This window comes from Rhea pennata, chromosome 10 (assembly GCF_028389875.1).
Source record: "Rhea pennata isolate bPtePen1 chromosome 10, bPtePen1.pri, whole genome shotgun sequence".
NCBI classification, from domain to species: Eukaryota; Metazoa; Chordata; class Aves; order Rheiformes; family Rheidae; genus Rhea; species Rhea pennata.
The window spans coordinates 10,015,509-10,037,177 of record NC_084672.1 but is presented as its reverse complement, the minus strand read 5'-3'; the positions used below and the strand labels follow the sequence as shown (position 1 = coordinate 10,037,177).

General features: G+C 43.1%; 2 protein-coding genes across 2 annotated transcripts in view; both read right to left on the bottom strand.

Annotated features, from left to right (window-relative positions):
* The window catches only part of LOC134144434 (inactive cell surface hyaluronidase CEMIP2-like), a 57,513-nt gene that overhangs the window by 2,299 nt on the left and 33,545 nt on the right, over window positions 1-21,669 (bottom strand). The window contains exons 18-23 of the mRNA XM_062583308.1: window positions 18,849-19,057; window positions 7,742-7,924; window positions 5,180-5,402; window positions 4,397-4,498; window positions 2,089-2,249; window positions 704-813 (exon numbers count right to left, since the gene is read on the bottom strand). Coding sequence (XP_062439292.1) covers window positions 704-813; window positions 2,089-2,249; window positions 4,397-4,498; window positions 5,180-5,402; window positions 7,742-7,924; window positions 18,849-19,057 — 988 coding nt within the window. The remainder of the gene's footprint in view (window positions 1-703; window positions 814-2,088; window positions 2,250-4,396; window positions 4,499-5,179; window positions 5,403-7,741; window positions 7,925-18,848; window positions 19,058-21,669) is intronic.
* The window catches only part of CEMIP (cell migration inducing hyaluronidase 1), a 119,375-nt gene that overhangs the window by 68,875 nt on the left and 28,831 nt on the right, over window positions 1-21,669 (bottom strand). The gene's annotated exons all lie outside the window — the stretch shown is intronic.

The following is a 21,669-nucleotide window of genomic DNA, read 5'->3' as shown; positions in this document are numbered from 1 at the left end:
AAAAAGTTGCTGCCTCCTCACCCTGGAGAGAAGTGGGCTGTGGCCTGAAAAAAGTCTGGCTGATCAGGATTGGACCCCTGTTTTCTGCAAAGATTTTTCAACTTGCCTTCTTGTTTCTTTGAAAATGCAGTGGTGACATTTCTCAACCAATGCTCTAAAACTCTGTCACGCAAACCCACTGGGATTATCTGGACAAATGATAGCAATGGATTTCTTGTGGCAGTTCAAGGTAAAAATACGATAAGAATTTTCCCAAACCGATCATTTCACTTTCTCTCTGAGAGCATTTCACTGCACCCAAAAAAGAAAAAAATATCCTATTTCACTTCAGGCTATTCTCTTTTTCATCGACCTTTTAGTTTATGGTTGTTTTCCCTTGTAAAGAATTTAAATTTTAGAGATAAAGTCTTTATCAAATGTTTACCAAATGATTTATTTTTCATTGGAAAAAACAGGCTCTTTTTAGGATGAAAAATTTGTAGCATGCAGCTTCTTACTGCTGAGTTAGGGTCAAAAACTTAAAATAGCTCTTCTGCTTCTAACCATCCCTGAGCCAAGAAGTTTACATTACTAGATTACACTGATATATTTTATAGTAGCAAATATACTGGTAAACACTATGCAAGTTATCTGTGCATTTTGGCTAAGAAAACACACCAGCAATTTTTAGGCCAAAAAGTCATGACGGAATAAATATATTTACCTTTTTTATGGAAGATAATAGGCTTTGCAGACCCTAACCTGGTGAAGACAGACATTGCAGGACTCCCTGCCATTTCTGTGATATCTCTGGAGCACACAAGAACAAGCGATCTGAAAAGAAGGGCAGGAATTACCACATGATCGCAAAACGTGACTTTTGTTAAGCATCTACAAGGCCTTTAAGCTCCAATTCAGAAAAGCACTTAAGAGCCTGCTCAACTTTATCAATATGCTTAATTCCCTTTGGTTCCAACCACGCATGAATCTCCGTAAGTTTAAACCTCTGTTTAAATATGTCCCTGAATTAAACCTGTGCTTCCCATGGAATTAAACACAGCATGAATGACTGTTTGAAAGTGCATCCCCCTGGGAGAGAAAGATACTCAGCTGCAGAAGAAATTCAGGTACTGTGCAGTCCTGAGACCCTGCAACCTTCTATATTTTGGGTCTGAGGTTCAGTCAAGCCTCAGTCTGACTTTGGTCCTCGATGTGCCTTAAGCCCTTAATGAATTACACCTGCAATGAATTGTAGGCACGACTGGTTGCATTTAGTTGAACACCCAGGCTTGCAAATTATGCGTCCATAGGAGAAAATCAAGCATCAGAAGGATAGAGTCACTTTCTGCACTTTACATACAGATACATACTTACGAGCATAAATAAAGACGTAATAACTCCGGAGTGTTCAAGCCTCTGGTCATGAACTGCTCAGAAATGTCTTGGACTGAAAGTCTGTTTTCTGGTTATTTGACCTGCTTCTGTCAGCAGCCAAGAATTTATCTATAAATCTCTGTTGTTCTGTGTTTATGTGGCGACACATAAAACCACAAGGAATGTGGAACAGACACAAACAGAGATGATCCAGACCATTGCCAGCACACAGTCAAGGTAACAGAGCTGGCAGGCAGGCAGGCCTATTCGTGGCTTGCCCAGGAAAAACTGTACTGGCAAACCTGGCGCGCCTATGATTTTTCATCTGCCAAAAGACTCAAAAACAATCAGCAAGAATAAACAGAAGCCAACTCATTTCAGCAATGGAAAAATTTGTCATCAACTGCCAGAAAATTGCTGGATATCAGGATAAGTGGACAGAACTGCAAATGTCACTGCAAGGACCTTATCTACCCCACACTGGAAAAAGAATTGTTAATTTAGATGGAATTCCCAGTTTTCCAGAAAATCCATCTCTGTCTGCTCTAATCTGGGCAGCCCTGTCAGAGAAACGGTGCTTCTCTTATATGTGGTTGATATTTGGTGTTTGAACACATTTAATCTTTGCCAGTTTTGTTCCGAACACGGGTTCAGGTACGAAAGTAGGTCGTTTCCTTTTCTTTGTCTGTCACCCACGTGTTGCTACACGAACTGGGCTTTCAGCGCTTTGCTTACCTCTCTTTTATAAATGTTTGAACATAGTCGGTTATTGAATTGGCAGAATTTTCATCACTAGCTGTGTCAAAGTGCCGCCTACTCATGACTGCTCCTGAACATGCATCCAGCACCACGAAGAATATCCCGCGGCTACCGAACAGGAAAATTTTATCATTTATCTGCAACAAAAGCAGAGGTAAGTTTCATGGAGGCAGGCAGTAAATGACAGAGAAGCTTCAGATTTTGATCCTGCTTTTTCATAAGATGGAAGTTACAAGCAAGGAAAACTCCAGGGGTTTACATCCTATAATTTTAAATGCGCAATTAGCACAGAAGAAGTGAAATCACTTACAGCTGGTGAGTCACAGGAGGCAGGCAACAGCTTATTTCTCATTGACTCTGGTAAGCCCAATGGGGTATTAAAACAAGAGAAATAAGGTTGTCTATATCTTTTGTACATTGAGAAGATGAAGTTGGGAAGCTGAGAATCCCATGAGTAAAACGCTTAGTCTAGTCTTAATACAGGTTCTTCTCACGTAAGTTGAAATTACTGTCACTTAGCAAAGCAGATTTGACCAAGTAGCAAAGGAGAGGTATTGGGACAGTGTATGGGGAATAGGAGCAAAAAACCAGACATTTTTATTTTCCCTGGAAATGTGACTATCAAAAAGTTTCAAAACCAAAATATTTCTTCTTGGTACTGCTGTCCCAGTTCCTCGAGGAAGATGTAGCACAAGTGGCTCGTATTCGCCACCTTTCCTATAGCAAGGGTTCCCTCCTCGGATTACATCTCTCATGATGCACCATGATCTTCACGTTTAGCAGGCTAAGGGCTCTCTGAAGTGCCAAGCCCTGGTGCATCTCCAGAGCATCCCTGTGAGCCAGCCCAGCCATGGGGACAGACACCGCACAACCTCCTCCAAGCCCACCAAGTGTGCTGTGGCCAGGCGGTGAGAAACCTCAGCCTAGGTGAACACGAGCAGCTGGCAAAATAAAAGCCCGCTGAGCACCTGGCTCCCCACAGCACGCTCCCAGCGCCTCCTCTGCACCAGCCCACGACTCGGGTCCTGCACTGGGAGCGGGACCAGGGCACTGCGAAGGGCTTTGGCACCTGGGGTGGCTTCCCATCACTCTGCACCTGTCTGAGTCCTTGTGCCAGCATGTGGGAGAAGGTGGGAACATGTACTTGAGGGCAGGATGAGGGAGAGTGAGACTGTCCGTCCCTCTCCTTAAAAAGAAAATTAATTCAAACCTTGTGGAAGCTTAGATTGTAAACTTAAAATATTTTTTAAGATTTGAGTTTCATTTGGCAAAACAAGAACAAAACACCTGCCTCAGAAGTATGGGGCTTCTCTTCTTCATTCCGTTCTTTCTATATTTCTTCAACTTTTCAAGGCTGAGGGTAAGAACTCCCTTTCAAATGCTAGTCCTTATTGTTTGCCTAGCCCAGCCCTTAATTCAGCTAAGAGTACATGTGTCTGAAATAAAACTTCCTTTGGAAAACAATGGTTTGAATTAAAGCTTTGGAAAATGCAAAGAGGCTTTGTGGAAACCCCTGGTTTTGCCACCTCGCTGAGCGGGCCTGGCTACGAACAAAGAGCCTGGAAGTGCTGCGCACACGCGGGGCTTTGCAATTCCCCGCAGGTAAGGAGGATGCTTCCTCAAATAACTCTTACTTGCTAACGGTTTTGAATTAATTTTTGACAATGCAGCCAGTGCACATGGCAAGAAATCTTGGCTGCTCTGATTCCTTAAGGACGCTGAACTAGCTTTGCTTGGCATTCGTTAGCAATGATTGCAATTCGGTAGCATGAGGCATGTTAACCTGGAAAGCGTCCTGGCAAACACGGTTCCATAGTCACCCTTCTCCATCTAGGCAGACACGTAAGAGAGGTGTAGGGACAACCTGACAACTCCAAACTCTTTCAGTAGGGAAAATACAGTTAATTTTAATTTTTAGTGCAGTGCCAGCAAAGAGAATTACAAAACCAAACTTGTTTTTGTTCCCCGAGTCCTTTGTAAACAGTGACTTTTGGTGTGCTTTTTTCCCTCATTCCTCTATATTAGAGTGGTGGTGTTAATTCTTCTTTTGAGGTGATAAAAGGCTTCCCCCCACCCCCTCAAGGGCTCAAATCCTCATCTGAATAGAATAAGAACTCCTAGCTCCTTTAATGGAGCTAATTATAGAGGAGAACAATGTAGCTGGATCTTCCAGCGGAACATCCCGTTTCCGCTCGTCAAGGCTCAGCAAGGTTTTGCAGCAACGCTCATTGAAGATAAAGATTCCCCTGTTTAACCACCATTTCAAATGTAGTAAAACATGTACCTTAATGAACGCAGACATCAAGTGGTTTTGTATGTCAGCTGTGCCGAGAGACTGGATTTGTATTCTTACGTACTTGACTGAGGGTTTGCTAGTGATAGCAAGCTGCAATTACATGGAAGACAGAAACTTAAAAACTGACTTGCTAACTAATTTTCATCAATAAAATGACCTCAGGTACCAATGTTCATAGAATCATAGAATCATAGAATCAGTAAGGTCGGAAGGGACCTCTGGAGATCATCTAGTCCAACCTCCCTGCTCAGTGGGGTCACCTAGAGCATGTTAGACAGGGTTGCGCCCAGGCAGACCTTGAAGATCTCCAGAGAAGGAGACTCCACAACCTCCCTGGGCAACTTGTTCATATGTATGATTGCAAAACTTTAAGAATTCACTTTTTTAGATTATGGTCCTTGTTCACATATAAGAGCTCCTTAGCAAGACAGCTTTTATCAAAGAATCATGGCAATGTTGGTTGGCAAGGACCTCTGGAGGCTATGCAGTCCACTTCCCCACAAAATAAGTTAAAAAGTTGAATATGAATTTCAGATATTTTGCCTGGCTATAAAATGAGTACGAGTCTGAAACAATTCTACGGGATTTACACCTTCGACACCCTCCCATCCATATGTTACTTGATGCCAGTTGGACTTGCAAGCAAGGGAGAATTCCCTAGGATTTCCTCCTGTACACCACAAAAATTAATGGACTTTATGCAGATGCACATACACTGCACAACATAAATGCCGCTTAATGCTTAACGCAAAGCAAGCTGCCAGGCGGTACCTGAGGGGCCCCACAGGCCCTGCACGGCTCGGCCAGGCGCTGGGACGTGGGGTGCCAGGGAGCTGCAGGCTGGCTGCTATGCTCCGGGAACGGGTTTGGGGCACAGCTCCAGGAGGCCCCCGTGGACATCTCTGCTGTGATCTTAACACGTTCGCAGCCTTGCTCAGAGCAATAGCTGTGTCCTTCCCGAGCTTCATGGGCTTGCAGGTGAACAAATAGGTACCTACAGATGAGAGCAAATTTAGGGGTCAAAGCCGCTGCGTGTTTAGAGGAAAGCTTGACCAGGGACAGGGTCAGTGCTTGCTGAATTGCATTAGCTCTCCCATTTCCTAGCGTCACAAAATAACTCTGTCTTACGGTTGTTAATACAGCACCCGAGCAAACTGTGCTTGGAGAAGGGGGCCTGGAAGGATGAAGGAGAGCTCCCCTCTCCTCCTGGCAGGCCAAGACCGGCGGCGCTTGCTGCGTACCCAGTGCGTGCCGGTATGCCCAAGTTGGCCACCTTCGCCGTGCCAGCTCGGCACGGGGCCGTCTCCACCCTACCCTGTCCCCAAAGCGCGGGGGAACCCCGCAATGGCAAGAGGAGCCTTGGTGCTCACCCTACCATGCAAAGAGGGACTCACTTGCGTGGAAACATCAGCATCTCCCAACGCGGCGCTGCACTGCACGGCCCTGGTGCGCGCGGGCGCAGCCTAGCCCTCGGCACGCGTGCCAAACGCTCGCAGGCAGCCAGATCCTCTGGCCTTTCGAGTTCATTTTTTCTAGCTGTTCTAAGCTGTTTTCAGTCGTGTCTAGTTTGTAACTCAGGCCGAGGAAATTATATAAACAGCTCAGCTCGGCTTCAGGATCAAAAAGATGCCTGAGCTTTAAAGGCATTTTTCTTTCTTCTCTTTTTAAAAATAAATATTTATTTCCATTTTCTAGAAGCAAGATTGAGTAAGCTTGGTTCCTCGCCAAGGACCCAGCACGTGGGGTTAAAAAAAGAAGGGGAAACATCCCACTTGTTATGAAATCAAGTCTAAAAAACAACAACAGGAAAAGAAAAAAGCCAATCCCCTAACTTCTATCCTCTGAAAGGCTAAAAAAAGCAATGCTGAATTAAACAAAGAATCAAAAGGCTGATACTGCCAGAATTAAGTTAGGTTAGACCCATCAATCTGCACATACCAGGTCCAGATGGCTGCTGGCAGTTTGTGGCTCTGCCCGCACAGACCCTCACATGTAACTGTTTTCCCTACTCTTCAGTAGTAAACAACCCTTTTACAGAACTTGGGTGACATTTTATTATCCCCCCAAAAAGGAGGATTAATTAGCAAGTTGTTGTTTCACAGTTCCTATCCTGAGCGAGACTTGCCTGTCGCCGAGGCCTGGTGAGCAAGGAAGGCATTCCGGGAGCTGATTGCTCATATGTTGTGATTGAACGAATAAATATGCCCCGTTTTATTTTAAAATCTGGCATTTGTGGATTGATTTCCGAGTGAGCTGTTTAGTTAGGTAAAGCATCATGAGACCCATGGTTAGACCACAAAAACAGTTTTTTCCTTCCCCAACTATTTTAGCTGACCGAGAAACACAGTTTCGTAATATGTTTTTATAACCAAAGGTGTTCTAGATTCTTTCAAGGGTAGTATTAATATTACTCATTTTTGGTACTGGTACATTTTTGGCCTCTAGAGTTCCCAGTAATAAGCCCCAAAGACAGGGAGATAAGTAGATAGGTAAATAAATGCACATTCGCTCCTCTGAAAAGCTGAGAATAAATGAAGTTGGCCTCAGCTACAGCCCCACTGCACGTTCGTGTGTCGTACGACGGGCAAGTCTGGCCGGGAGAAGCTTTTGCCCTGCTTGAAGGTGGTGACTCATGTCCCATGGGAGAACCGAGGGCAGAATGTGGGAAAAATCTGACTCCTGCTGACTTGCACCTAGTCTCACACTTGGATATGGTGCATGGGGCTTAATGTAGTTGTGATGCCTGCCGGAGACTTGCACGTGGAATTCAGGCACAGAAGTGTATCATCTACCCGAAGGATTTTTTTAAATATTCCTTGAGGAGCAACTGGTGCACGTTCTCTAGCACTCATTTTATGACTTCAAAATAAGAAAGTGCTAAGACACTTTCCTTCTTTTAAACAAACTATTATTAGAGAGTGTTAATTTAAAAAGTCTCTCGTCAATATGAAGCAGCTGAAATTTCCCAAACTATCTCAGTGCTGGAGTCACGAGAGGGCTCGTTGTCATGGTCTTTTGAGATGAACGGATTTTACCAAATATTTACACCAGACCCACCGCTCCAGCAGTACGAACACCCGCTGCCAGGATGCCTCAAAGGAGATAGGGCTGGGCGCAAAATAAGCCATTTGCTTACCAGCAATGCAAGGCACTGCTCAGTGGTACAGAGGTAGACCTAGACCAGAGGCTCCAGTCTGCAACTGCATTTTTGCCTGAAATCCAGTGAGAGCAGCATGTGAGATGGCCGCACCAAATTTTAACTGGGAGAGAAGGAGAGCAGGTGCTGGGGCAGGTGAGCGGGATCCCCAGCGTCGGCCGCGTCGCTCCACTCACCCTGACGCCCGGTCGAAGTAGAAGAGCCGCTCGCCGGTGCCACCGAGAGCGCTGTCCCGGGAGGCAGCCGCCACGTAGTGCTTTACGCTGTGCACCGTCCCTGTCCGTCGCTGGTAGACATCTGCCACCACATGGAAAACGGCTTCCTGGGGATAACAGAGGGCAACGTGCAGCCAGTCTCCTCTGTCAGCAGAAAAGGGGAGGCAGAGGGAAAGAGAGAAAAAATGCTTAAGAGCCTGCAAACAGGAGAGATGGTCTTCAGCCAAGAGCTTAATCTTCAGGGGAAAAACAAAGAAATGCCCTTGGAGGTTCTCCTCCTCCTTAAAAAGAAAAAAAAATCCTCAAAGCCAAAGAAAAGCAGAGTTTTATTTTCTTTGTCTAGAAACAACGGCTGTTTATTATGAGAGATGTGATCCAGAGACCCTGATTGACCTCGGAGGACTCCTACTCAGGTGCCAAGACTGCTTAAAAACAGCGACTTTCTCTCCCCGACGCCCTAAGGCTGAGGTATGACCAGTCGCTTATCCGTGACCACGTCCTGCGGCACCCTGGGCTCATTTCAGTGCATCTAGAGCTGCTGCAGGAGAGGGAACCAGGATCCAGCAGACATTTCCCCAGGGGCACGGATTCAGGAATTACAAAGTAATCTCTGACTTGAACCAGAGCCATGGTTTAGAGAGACCTGCTTCCTCCACTTTGCAGTAAAGTTTATTATTGTGGTTTCCATTCAAATCTCTCTCTCCCCTGCTCTCTCTTCAACATTCATAGTTTAGAGTAACTAAGGCCAAAGTTAAATGGTCTTTTAACTTTTGTCTACCAGAATTTTGGCCTGCATTTTTACATCAGCCAAACAACTGCCCCTATGGCTTTCCTTTGCCCTCTGATTTGCTTCGCCACCCTTGATGAGATTAAAACTGGCTCCAAACTATAAACCTATGTTTCAAGGAGTAGAGCCAAAGGTGTCAGTGTGGTGCAATTCCAATACTGATGGGAAGGCTCCTCCACAAAATCCCAAAGCCCTGTCCTTCCCAGGTACTCCACCAGGAAGGTGCTCCCTGAGGCTACCAAACACAGCAGAAAGCCACAAGCAGGTTACACTTGCAAACAAAAAACGAATACCAAGATACTGAGCTTAAATATTTTTTTTCTCTCCAGCCTCTGAAGTGGCTCAACGTGCCCCATGCAGGTGTCTAAACTTGTGGCTAACCTTCCTTATATTACCAGAAGCCATCCAGGCTTTAAACATATCTTTTTAATTACCTAATTTCCCAGTTAAAATGTGAGAATATAAATTTGGCTTAGAGATAGACAAACAAAACCTTCGTCAGCTGTCTTTCAGGGTCCTACAAGGCTGTGCAAGACAAGGTTTCTGCAAAGGCTCTACTGAAATGACCCGTCATCCACAAGGAGCAATAAATGAGGGGAAACCCCTTTGATTTGGAGACATCTGGGAGTCTACATGCCTAGACCTCTACTTTGCATTATACATGAACAGTGCAAGAGCAAAGCTCTGTCAATCTTCTGTTTTTCTCATTAAAGCAAAAGAACACCATATCTACAAGATGGAAGGGGGGATAGGCTGTTCTAAAATAATAAATCAAAGCCATACAAAGACCTATCGGCTTAAGCCAAATACTGCCCTCTAGATTTTAAGTGACTCCAGCTGTGTCCTAACACAGGACAGAGAGAAATGGATGTATTTTCAGATGATTTGGCCTCTGACTAGAGGAAATGGAAGAAATGCACCAGAGCCATTTTAGGACAGAGTCCCAGGACATTCAGCTGTTTCATAAGGGTGATTTGCATTGCCTTAGCACATTTCATCCCCTGAAGACACTGTCACAAAAAGACCTCGTCATCTCCCTCAAACTCTGGGAACCAGCTTCAGTGCAGTGTTATGCTGACTGCCACTTCCCCAGGGAACAAGAAAGGCACAAGAAAAGGAAATTGGAGGGTGAAGGGAAAAAAGCGTGAAAAAACCACAGCTGTGGCTGTCTTGAGTCTCCAGGCAGTTGGGAATATGATTGCTAGAGCCTATTGTGCATGTGAGCAGGCTGAGTGAAATACTGAAATATATTATATCAAGACTGAGAAGATCAAATGAAAAGCATCTACGTTGGAGTTTGTGGAGGAAGAGATGGGAATAAGTACATTCCCACAACAAAATGCAAATATAGAAGAGTAAGGCAGTTGTTTTCTCTCCTAGTGGCATTAAACAGCTTCCCACTTAGTTCTTTACTTTGGTTCTGTTTCTTCAGCTTGTATAGAAGCCATTGTAAACCCTCTCCCATATATCTGGCAGTGGTGCTGAATTAACTTCCGCTATATCTAGGAAAAGCAAAGCAAGGAACAACAGAGCTACTGAGAGATGGCCTGCAGGACTCTGCCTCCTGGTATCAGGCAACCAGATAGGGCTTAGATACCTTTCTTCCAGTTACTGCCATAACTGAAGGAGAAATGCAACCTCAGGCTACGAGCTGTAATCAGGCATGGAGGGTTTGAAGATTGTGTTCAAAGGGAAACAGAAGTGCGTGTGCCTTCCTCGGCCACTGCACTGGCCACAGAGGACCTTCTGCCTGGATCTCAGGTGCAGAAAGCCTTTCTCTTTCTGAGGCTGGTCAATTAAATATGACTCTTCATTTATTTCTGTACTTAAACCTCTTTGTTCTCTTTTCTACCTCTTTGTTTTCTTTTCTACTCGCTACTTTGGAGTGAATATTTGCAGAAAGAAGAAGAAAAATTTGACCTATCCCAAATGCCCTGTAAGGACAGAAGTCCTTGTCCTGCCGCTCTGACCACTGGCATAATGTCACTTGGGATCTTCACTAATACAAATTGCACTAGCAGTCGGTAGGTCTAGTGCTATCAGTCACTTTTTGAGACATCTCTGTTTTCAAGAAGAGGAAACACTGAAATCACAATACATCCCAAACTATGAATTCAGAGTAATGTCAGACCCTTGCCTCAGTCCCTGGGAGCATCTGTAGCTTTACTTTCTCTTATGCGCAAAGATCTGCACAAACAAAAGGTGGAAAAATCATTTAAAATACAAGAGTAGGAGCAACATACAAAATGCTGTCAAATGTAGTGAAGAGCAAGATCCTTCTTTCTTTTCATTCTCAGGAATTTTTTGCAAGAGAAACAAAAATATGTTCGGGTGGAATGCTCGACTTTTGAAATAGCTGTCACCTTAAGTGATAGTCATATTACCATGTATAGAAAACTTTTGAGCTATTTAAGATGTTTTCACCCCAAAACTAAATAATTGCATCTGCTATCTTTTCTAGTGATAAAGTTCAGCTTATTTTAGATATAAGGAATAATTTTCTTTCTTTTTTCTTGTTCGCTTTTAATCAGGCCAGCATTTTCCTATGTGTTTTTACCCCAAAACTGGCATTTGAAGAAGTGAAACTAAATATGTGCTAGAACAAAGTCGCTGCTTAGTGAGTTGTAACAGTTTCAAACACTACTCTGAAAATGTTAAACGGTCTGCTGAAATGGTCAGCCTGTATCAGATGTGACACTCCTGCCCTGTTACCGTCATTCAGCAATCCACACAGTGTGTTTCATGTATTTTCATCAACGTATTTAGCCTGTTTTTTTTCCTTTTGGAGATGGCTGGGTGAAACAAACCCAAGAAGCCATTCTGTTTTTTGACCAAGATATTGACATTTGCAGTTCTGGCTCCTTCAATTGAAGCAAAAGCACCAAGCAAAATGTTAAAAAAGTATCCTTGTGTTTTGGCAATGACCAATAAATGGGATAACTGAAAGCAAAAAAAATAATAAAATAAAATTAAAAAAAAAAGGAGAGACAAAAAAGCAGGGAAGAGATTTCTTGTTCTTGGACAAGCGATAGATACATGTCTGCACATGCACATACACATATACATACCTCATTTATAGGTTTCAAAACAACCCCTATGATTAAACCCCCAACTCTCAAAAGCAAAGAAACTCAAAGAAACGTGATGAAGGCAAAGGAAGAAGCAGTCCTTTGCCTTCTACTCCTGAAGACTCCTGTAAGCGGTGGGGGCTAAAAAGAGTCACATAACTCGGAGGTGGGCTCTGGCTGCAGCAGACTTAGCAAGAGTGTGCGTCAGGGGCTCCCTCCTCCAGGGAGGGGACCAATGAACACCAGTTAAATATTGTGAATGCATCCCTTGACTGTCTAGGATGGAGCATCAGCCCTGGGAAAATGGGCACGATCTGGTGCTGGGGTTGCTGGTTATACCAGACAACAATCCTAGCTGTGTTTTAGCCAAGGGAACTTCTAAGCTGATGAATATTATTCTAGAAAACAACTCCCACCATCTTTGTTGACATGGTGTGTCACGTAGCTGATGACCATGGAAGTGCAGAGTCCAAGTCCTGATCTCACTGATGAAAATCTGGGGTAAGCCAGTGAGGAATGCAGCGTACAACTGAAAAATTACTTATTTTTTCCTTGAGTTTGAAAAAACAAGAGACTCTCATCCAGTGAGTCAGCTTCCCCCCAACTGTTATTATTCCTATTTAAAAACGATTCCTCTGATATTTTGGTCAGACCTACGTGTGTTGAATTTTCAGAGGGAATGAGACAACTGAGAATTTGAAACTTTCCCTTTCATAAAATGGGAAGCAGGCATAAGTCCTCATGTGCAACTTCTGTATGTTTGTCTCTCACAGACCAAACTTTGCACTTCAAAAGGCAAAAAAGGCAGAGGCCTCCATTCAGCCTCCAGCCCGTGCCAGGAACAAATCACAAGTGGTCACTACTCCATGCTCTCAAGGAGAACACAACTCTGATTTTTCTCTCCAAAAACATCTCTCAACCTCACAAGAACCTGTCCTGTGCCAGGTAATCTCCTCTGGCACAAAACTCCCATTCAACAAGCCACCTCTGGCCAAACCAGCATCCCTGTCCAACCTGGGGAAAACAGAGTGGGAAATATCCATGCCTCTCACTGCTACTGAGATGGCATGAACAGCTGCAAGGAACCGGATCACGTCCTCACCACCCTCTCGCTGTCCAAGCTCTGTTCCTCGAGTCCCCATTTCCCATCAGCTCGCTGGCACTGTCACTCACTCTTCTTCTTCTGCTATACTTCTTTTAAGGTTCTGCCTTCAACTCAAGTCCATTAAACACATCCACCCCCCCCCACCCAAAGACAAATACAGCTACTAGGCAAAACTCCAACAATTTTTTTCCAGGACCTTGTTATTCAGGCTAGACACTTCTGTAAGACAGCTTGCTACAGGGCTGCTAACAAGTTAGGTATGTGTTTAGTTAACTAGGGTTGTGTGTATTGAGATTTAAATGCCTTTCTTAAATGTTACCATTTAAGATATGCCAATTGGCAAAAAATTCAAAAACATGGCCCATTTTCAAATATAAACTGAAATTTTTATTTTTACCCAAGTGCCTCCTTAGGCAAAAGGAATAATTTTAGCTTTCCAAACTTCAACAAATTATATAACGGATCCTGCCCTGAGGTACACTCCTACTGTTCCTCATGAAACCAAGCTCTTGGTCAGGCAGCGTTTAGCTTACAGACAATTGAGTTCAAGTGAAAATAAGAACTTCCTGTATTTAAACACAGCATATCATCTTATCATCTTTGATGTTTTTTCCTACCCCACATGCTTTCTTGCAGGAATCGCACAACAATTCTATTTGTCTCTCTTTTTAACGAGTTCCCAAGCACTACCTTGCTGGCTATCGTGTGCATTTTCCTGTTGATGTACTCAGAGACACGTGTAAGGTCAGTGGAGTCTGGTGGCCCAGAGGAACCCAGAGCCCTGGTCCTGGGTCAGGAGAAGGGTGAAAACAAAGACAAACCTGCAGATTTCGTGGGCTGGACTTGGAAGGGACAAGAGGTGGGGTCTGCCTCGGACACCTGGGCCCGTTTGATGCTTGGATTACTCTGATTTGTCCTGTGAAATGATCTGCTTCATGTGGATGTCCCTCCTCAGAGCCACCTTGTTAATCATGTCCCTGCCACTAGGCCAGCTGTGAGCATATGCCACAGTGGGCAGAGAGCAGCAAGGGCTGCACATGCCAAGAGGCAAAGATGTTCTTTTTAGGATCACTCAAACACAGAAATACCAGTCTCCCTTTTGGCCCAGCCATGCCAAAATGCTACAAAGTACAAGCTACTGTCTTGGCAAATGTCTTAGCTTTCCTCCGTTTTTAAAAATATCTTTCATTCACTAATACTTGTACAGCAAAGGGTATTCAAAAAGGCAAAAGGGAGTGTAAATATATCTGCTGACTGCTGTGGTGGTTGGAGGATTAATTTTGAATTAGAGATGCTATTGAAGGGAAAACTATGAAACCCAAGTAGCCCTTACTTATTATTATGGAAATAGCACTGGTGTTACCCAGGTCTAGAGGGTCTAGCTCAGAACCCCAGTACATACAAATAACAAGAAAGCAGTCCCAGACTTAAACTTTAGCTCCACTTTGAAATACTAATTTCATCTTCCTGTGCATTTATCAATCTGGGAAGCAAAGGCAAAAGCTCAGATAGTAATTAAGCTGAAAAAGAAACAATTTAGGAAATATCCATAAACTGGGTGAGTCTGCAACAAGCACATTCTAGTCTTGTCTCATTATCTTTGTTTTCCTCCAGACCTTATCACTACTAAAGAATTTAATCGCAAAAATGACAAGTAGCTGAAAGAATGAATCAGACTGGCATTGAAGAAAAGTCAGAGGAAAAACACCCACCTACACAGCCCTGGAAAAGACAAATATAACTAGTCTGCTGGTGTTTCAATGTGGACGTGGGGTCTGTAGGTTGGTTGCCTGCACTGAAATCTCCACCTCTGGATGATGTGGGTCGCAACATCCTGAAGGCTTCGTGTCACCACGCGTCTGAAGGCCCCACTGCTTTTACTCTAGACACAAGCTCATTCCAGGCTCTTGAATCTTCAAATAATTAAGATTATTTCCTCATGAATATGGCAACAAGCCCCAGTGCAGAACGCAATCCAGTGAACACGGGGATATAGTGCACCTACGCCTGTCCCCTGCAAATGCAGCACCATGCAGAAAGGTTGGGCATGCGCCAAAGCACAAGCACAGACATCTGCTCTTTCATTTGATGAGAATTTTGGCCAACCCCTGCCATAAAATCTTGGGAAAAACTCTTGTAGGGATCCAGCTCCTGCAATAAGGCAGGGAACATCAATATTACAAGCTTCAGTGCATGCCTGGTGTCTCTCTAAGTGAAGCTAATACGGGGCTGGAGTCTAAACCTGGGAAAGGCCACCTTACACTTTCCCTCGGAGCCAGTGTCCATCAGGAGAACTGGGGTGCAAAGCGGAACGCCTGCTCATAGGGCTGTGACACCCAAGTTGCAGAAAACACCCCTCTTTACATGACCAGTTGTTCACATATACCCTGAAATTCTCTCTGTTGACTCAGCAGAGAACCGTAATAAGGGAAAATGCTTCCCTCTGAGCCTTAATAGACCAAGCATACGGATATTTGTCTGTGCTCTTAAAACACAAGGAAAGTTTAATCTAATTGCCACTGCTTTTCAGACCGTTTCCACAACGCAATTTATTACACAATACTTCAGATATGTGCTTTGAGGAGACTTAATTCTTATCTTTAGATCTTCTGATAACACAAATAAGTCAGATTGATTTACTGAACTACCCTGTGCCTTTGATAACAGTATTTGCCTTAGCTTATTCTGCAGTTAGAAAATTTGCACACACACAGAGACTAGGTCATTAAACTGAAAGATTTAATTTCTGGCTTTGCTTACTGTATAAAGTGCCAATCTTTGAACAGTTTTCTAGCACCTGAACAGAAGCACTTCCTTGCAACCAAACAATGTTTTCCATGCTAGCTCCTGGCTTACCAGCCTCTCTCAAGCTTGACATTGTCTCTGGGCCTTTGTGCTTCAGGAGGGAGAAAGTAATTTTAAGCAAAGCCCTTAACCCAATTTTAAAGATAACCCCCATTCTTCCATGAAGCACAAAACCCAAGAAAACACAGAAACAGCCCTGAGGGAGCAGAAACTGCTCCAACAAAGAAACGAAGCCCATGGTGGAGAGGTCTGAGGTCTCTGTTTATGAAGCTTTTGCACACACTTTACACCCACTGAGAACAAACTTCAGAAGGTTTGGACAGGTTCTGGAGCACACTTTACTCCTGGTAATTAAAATTCCAGCCAGCACTCACCTTCTGTTCACTTGCCAAACCTTCAGAAGTCACTTGTCCTGCATTAACTCTTTCAAGAAGCATCAATAGCAGGCCTTCTTCTCATCCTCACAACGAAACTCCCAACCACTAGACAGACAACCCTACCCAGAGCTAAAGAAAGGCATTTATTCTGAGCCACCTACATTAGCCAGTAGCCTGAAAACACAACTTGCAGGTCTCAGCCATGGCTTTAAATTTGCTCATCAGTCAGCTAGTGGCACAGCTATGAAGCTAAATGCAAACAAGTATATCTCTCATTGGAACGGAGGCTGGATGGCATTAGACAGCTTGCTCACATGTGAGTTTGCACTGCATAGTTGCAGCTAGCAGCAAGTGGAGATACAGTAATTTTGCTTGGTTTAATTACAAGTTTTGATGAAAGTAAGGAAACTGAATAGGGAAGGGTTGGAGGTTTTTTTTGAGTTCCCTTCCCAATTAGTCTCAACTTGATTTGAATCATTCCACTGAAGGCACATGGACTGCAGCAATCCTTTCAGTGTCTATGGATACAAAAAAAAAAAAGGATCTGCTCAGTGACCGTGCTGTAAGTGGTCTCCTCATTTGTTCAGTAAATGTGCCCAAGTAGAGGCTCTGAACGCATCGAGCTGGACTCACAGCAGGCTCAAATCAGCGGCGCTGCCAATTCCAGCTGAATCAGGCGAACTTACCCTGACAGGGCTCCTGCCCACCTGAGGAATCCTAATGTTTCAGCCTTCTAAACAGAAAGTGAAATTACGTCCATTGGGTCTTTTTACAGCACTTCAGAGGCAGTGAAAACGTTAATCATACAAATATTCAGCATCAGTACTATGCTTGATCTCCAAAGAAATTCAAATCCTGGTACACATCTCCCTGTCACATTCCTTATTTCCCCTCTGACCTTTTTTTAGTCAGCACAGAGCAGTCAGTCCAGAAACATGAGGGCTCTCTCACTGAGAAAGCAATGTCCTGGATATATCTATCTATCAGTTTACAATGACAGGTTTAAAAACAGTTTAACTGTTCAATAAAGCTATGTCTGAAATTATTAATCTTACAATACTGTTATTCAACCTCATCAAACTATATTGGTTTGCATCTTTTTTTTTTTTTTTTTTTTTTTTGCACAGATGTTACTATGTTAAGAGCTCATTTTTTGGCAAATTTTTCAGTATTTTGGAATAAAAAAGAAAGCATAAGGCAACTTGAGACAGGTAAAATCTTCCCTGGTTCTCTAACTCCAGCTGCTTTGGGCTCCAGTTTGAGATTTCTTCCATTCCAAAAGTGGTTGGAACACAATGTTTAATAAAGGTCGTATATGGAACTGCTTAAGCAGGAACTTGTTTTTCTTCAAACTCTTCAACCCTCTTTTTCACCTCAGTTGCTGTATCCTTCCATGGCAACCACTTTTGCCCATGTTTTCATATGCCATCTGGACATTTCATCATTGCCATTGCATCACCTTAAGTCTCACAGTAGCTAGTGTCCAGTGTACTCAACGTTAGCGAACTCCTACAAGTTTCATTTTCAATTATTTCTTAGCAAGATGCTTTCAAATGAAATGAAGCAAAACTGCATTTTTCTCCTGCTACAGCATATTTCTTATGTATAGTTCTACAAAACAGACACCTTGCCAACTGTTTCTGGATCAGAAAAGTCTACAAACCTTTGCCCTGTTCAAATAACTTAATTGGTTTCACAAGAGACAAAGACAACCACAACCACACTGTGGTTTTCAAAAGTGAAATGCTTGAGTAAGGGATAAACATCAAGTGGAGTTTTATCAAAGACTCAGTGCAGACTAAAAATTTGCATACATCCTTGAAGACAACGGGTCAAAGCTTCAACAACTATTAATAGACATAGTGATAGTGCAACCACCAGTAACAGCGGCAGAAGGCTTAGCACTGCAATTGCAAGGAAATAGCTAATTATTTTACAACAGATAATAATTGCAAAGCTCAGCTTGTCCATGAGTGACTAATGGGTATTCCTCTTCCTTAAAGTGCACTCAGTTTTGCTAATACAGAAAACAGTAATTTATTCTTAATAATTCCTCTGTGACAGGACTGTTCAAATACTGATCCTCCAGCAACTCGGTCATGTCTCTACAGCTACCTATATCTTTAAATCAAAAATGACTGCAGTGCCACTGTCTTGGTATTTTGTGCAGTTCATCTCTTGTAGTATATCTGTGTAAACCATGACACTGTCTGCCACCAATAAACTGAAGGGATTGCAGGACTTTCCTGGTAGTTATGCCAGTGTAAAGCACAAATAATTTCACTGACGTAAGAAGAAATTTGGTCCTGAATCATTACTTACTTAAAACTGTAAATGAAATTATGCAAAATGAAACAACTTTCAGGAGAAAAAAATATGTCTAAAATGGGTCTGTCATGCTTTTATGTAACACTAGATGAGATGGAAGGAAACACGGAAAATAAATGCAGCATAGCCTACACTTTTGCTGTACTGAGTTGTAATGTTCTAAAAATTCATGTCAGAAAGGAATAGTGGTTGCAGTGCTGTTTGGATTACAGAAAATGTAAAGCTCTGTACACACTCTGACGTATTTCTGCACTTTATATATATGGGAGATAAATTATGTGTGCAGCAAGCAGTACAAACAAACGAACAAGAGCCAGTGCTCCTCTGGAGTGATTTCAGGCACAGCAGGCCAGGACTTACTTGGATTCTGTTTCAAAACTTACTGGAAAGAGAAACATCTCTGCACATCAAAACCCTTGGAGTAAAGTGAAAACACAGGCATCTCTTTGCATCAGTAAGTACCAGTCATTAACACCTTGCTTCAATGCTCTCAAAAATTGTTGATACATTTAAGGGGCTGGTTGTAGAGAAGCTGGAAAATCATGATAGCTCCAGCTCTGTTGAAAACCAAACATTTTCTAACAAGGCAGGGTGGTACCTGTTGAAGTTGATCGGGTACAGGATAACATCCTCAGGTGCTCTGCCGTCCCACTGGATGATATAAGCCTGCTCGAGCATGACGACCGGCTGGTACTGCTGGTACGGCACTCCGCGGTTCACGCCTTGCAGCCGCAAGGGATGGGAATGGTATGTCGCTCTGGCGATGGATAAGGTCAGATTCTCAGGGCGTCTGGCCTGAATATAAAGCTGGGGGTGAAAGGAAAATGACAAACATATCCATTAAACCAGCCAGGCTCAGCCTTAACATGTGCATTTGATCATCATTGCCTGTAAATGGCTTTCGCCAGCAAAGAGCTGGGAACATTTGGAAAGTCACTGAAACATTTCCAGTTCAAATACAAAGGTAAAACAGAAATAGCGTCTGCAGCCATTTGTATGGATACCATGAGGTGAGATAGGAACTGTGCAGCACCATGAAAATGCTCACTATTCAAATGCTTAAGGGAGAAAGGTAAGCATGGAAATACCACAAAGTAACTTCTTATTTATGAATTCAAAAAACTGTTCTCTAAAAGAGCTTATTCCATTGAAAATGGAGAAAACTCTTAATTGATTTCAACTGGCTTTGAATTCAGATCCCACAATCTAAAGGAATCCACATCTCCACTCTCAAGCAGCAGATGGGGCTGGAATTTTGGGGGCTAAAACTCAATGGCTTGACTACCTGCCCTGATAGGCTAAATAACATGTTGCATATGCTTCAATGGAGAGCTCTTCTGTACAAGGACTGGAAGATGCTCCTGGCCTGGAGATCAATGTTACAGACCAATTACAAAACTACACCCCAACTGTATGTTTTTCTCTGTTCTGTCATCACTGAGATGAAGGCCAATTCATGCGAAAATTGATAGCTTTAGGGCTGAACATGTGATGTTCACCTGCCATGCCCCATGTGAAAATCTAGTGCAAAAAGAAAATGCACTATTGGTCATATAAATCTGTTTTGGCACACAGGGATGTAGCTCGTCATATTCCTGAAAGGTTTCAAATACACCTAGGGAAGCCGAGAACAACTATGATGCTGCTTCCTTCCATTTCTTACATGCAAAGAGTGCTCTTTGCATGAGGAACTTAAAATATCAAACATAAAAATCCATTTTATCTCAGAAATACCTAAGTTTTTGTATGGTCACCTATGCAGCATGAATATTTCCTGTCTTTGAGGCAGGTCAAAATGGAGGCAGTAGTCTTTTAACAGTTTTAATGCCACGGGCAAGGACACAAGCACAGCCAAGACTAGTGGAGGGGCAAGAAGCTGCTTGTTGGGATATATGCATTCTCATGCAAGCTCTTTCGGTACCTTGCTATGAGACTTTGGCCCTTCACATCTCCATATCTACTTCTGTTCCATATCTTGGCTACTTAGACTGACAGTTCTGCAGTCTACAAGCCATCTTTCACTGTCTTGTATAGGAGCTCATTTTAGTGGGGGTTTCTAGCAGCTACACACTCATAACATTCACAGCTATCATGTCCTTAAAACACAACAGGAATTGCTTTACTGGCTCCAAACCACAGCCAAGAGGCAGGTGCTTGCCGTGACATCTGGTTTGCCTTTTGGTGGACCACGTGAGCCCCAAAGCAGCAGCCTCTTGCTGCTTTCTCTTTGGAATGCAACTCGTTGGCAACAGCCAGACAGAGATGGGGTATCCAGCATGGAGGTTATTTAATTTGTAGTCTATTTATGGCATGGTATTTTTGGAATTGTTTCAGCTTAAGATCTAAAGCTTCTATATTCCTGCCTGAAGGTTGCCAGTTTGTCTCCCAGTTCCGGTTTCATGCTCCAACAGAGGTGCTTGGTGCTCAGAAAAAGCCCACGCTTGAGCCTGCTCTTGGCATTGCTGAGTTCAGGCTCCTCAGCACCTACGAAATGCAGGTGGCTTCTGCCTAATCCCTGCCTGGCCCCTGAATCCTTCTGAGTTGAGAATCTGGGCCACTGGACAAAAAGTCATTCAAAACTGGTTGTAAAAGTTTCTTGGATATTTAGTCCATTCCTGCTTTTATATCGGTACAAATCTTTAATGATGAAACACTGCTCTGAGTAATACCTATAGATCCTTTGAGATTAATGCTTATCCCAGAATTGTATCAAACACCAGATTTTCTTGAAGGCCAAAAACTAGTGATCAAGGAATTTGCCCCAAACAATCTCTGAGCAGCAGCTCATTTACTCATTCTTCATGGCTCAGGAAAGAACAAATTACTTTTAGCATCTGATAAAAGACCTTTTTATCTGTAAAACCAAAGAGGAAAACCTATTTTTCCCTGAATTCAAATGATGATTGTAAAGTCAGTTATGAGCACGGCAATAAATCCCATTTCAATCTCACTTGTTCCCCACCAGCTGGTGTAGCGCTGAGGTCAGAACAGGTGATCAGAAAGGTCCCTTCCGATCTGAAAGCCCATGAATGCATTAATCATTCTCAATCAAAAAACATTTTTATGACAAAGAACAGTTCATTTTGATGTCTGATACTGCAAAATAATACCTCACTTGTGTCTTTCTGGATAAAAGACAACAGTTTCTGCCTTGTCACAGTAAACATCAATGTTATTTCCTTCAAAATACGTGTCACAGAATGTTAAAGGTGGCAGCTTCAGTGCACTTATTAGAAAACTAAAAGTAGTAATAATAAAATAAGCCAAGAAACTACAGAAATACATCCTGGTGACCCAGAAGTTCCTAAAATCGAGACTATCAAGAACAAAAGGTTCCTATGTACTTTAAGGTATTTGACTGTGTTTAAAAAAAAAACAAAACAAAACAAAACACAAAAATGCTATGTATAGCCTACGTT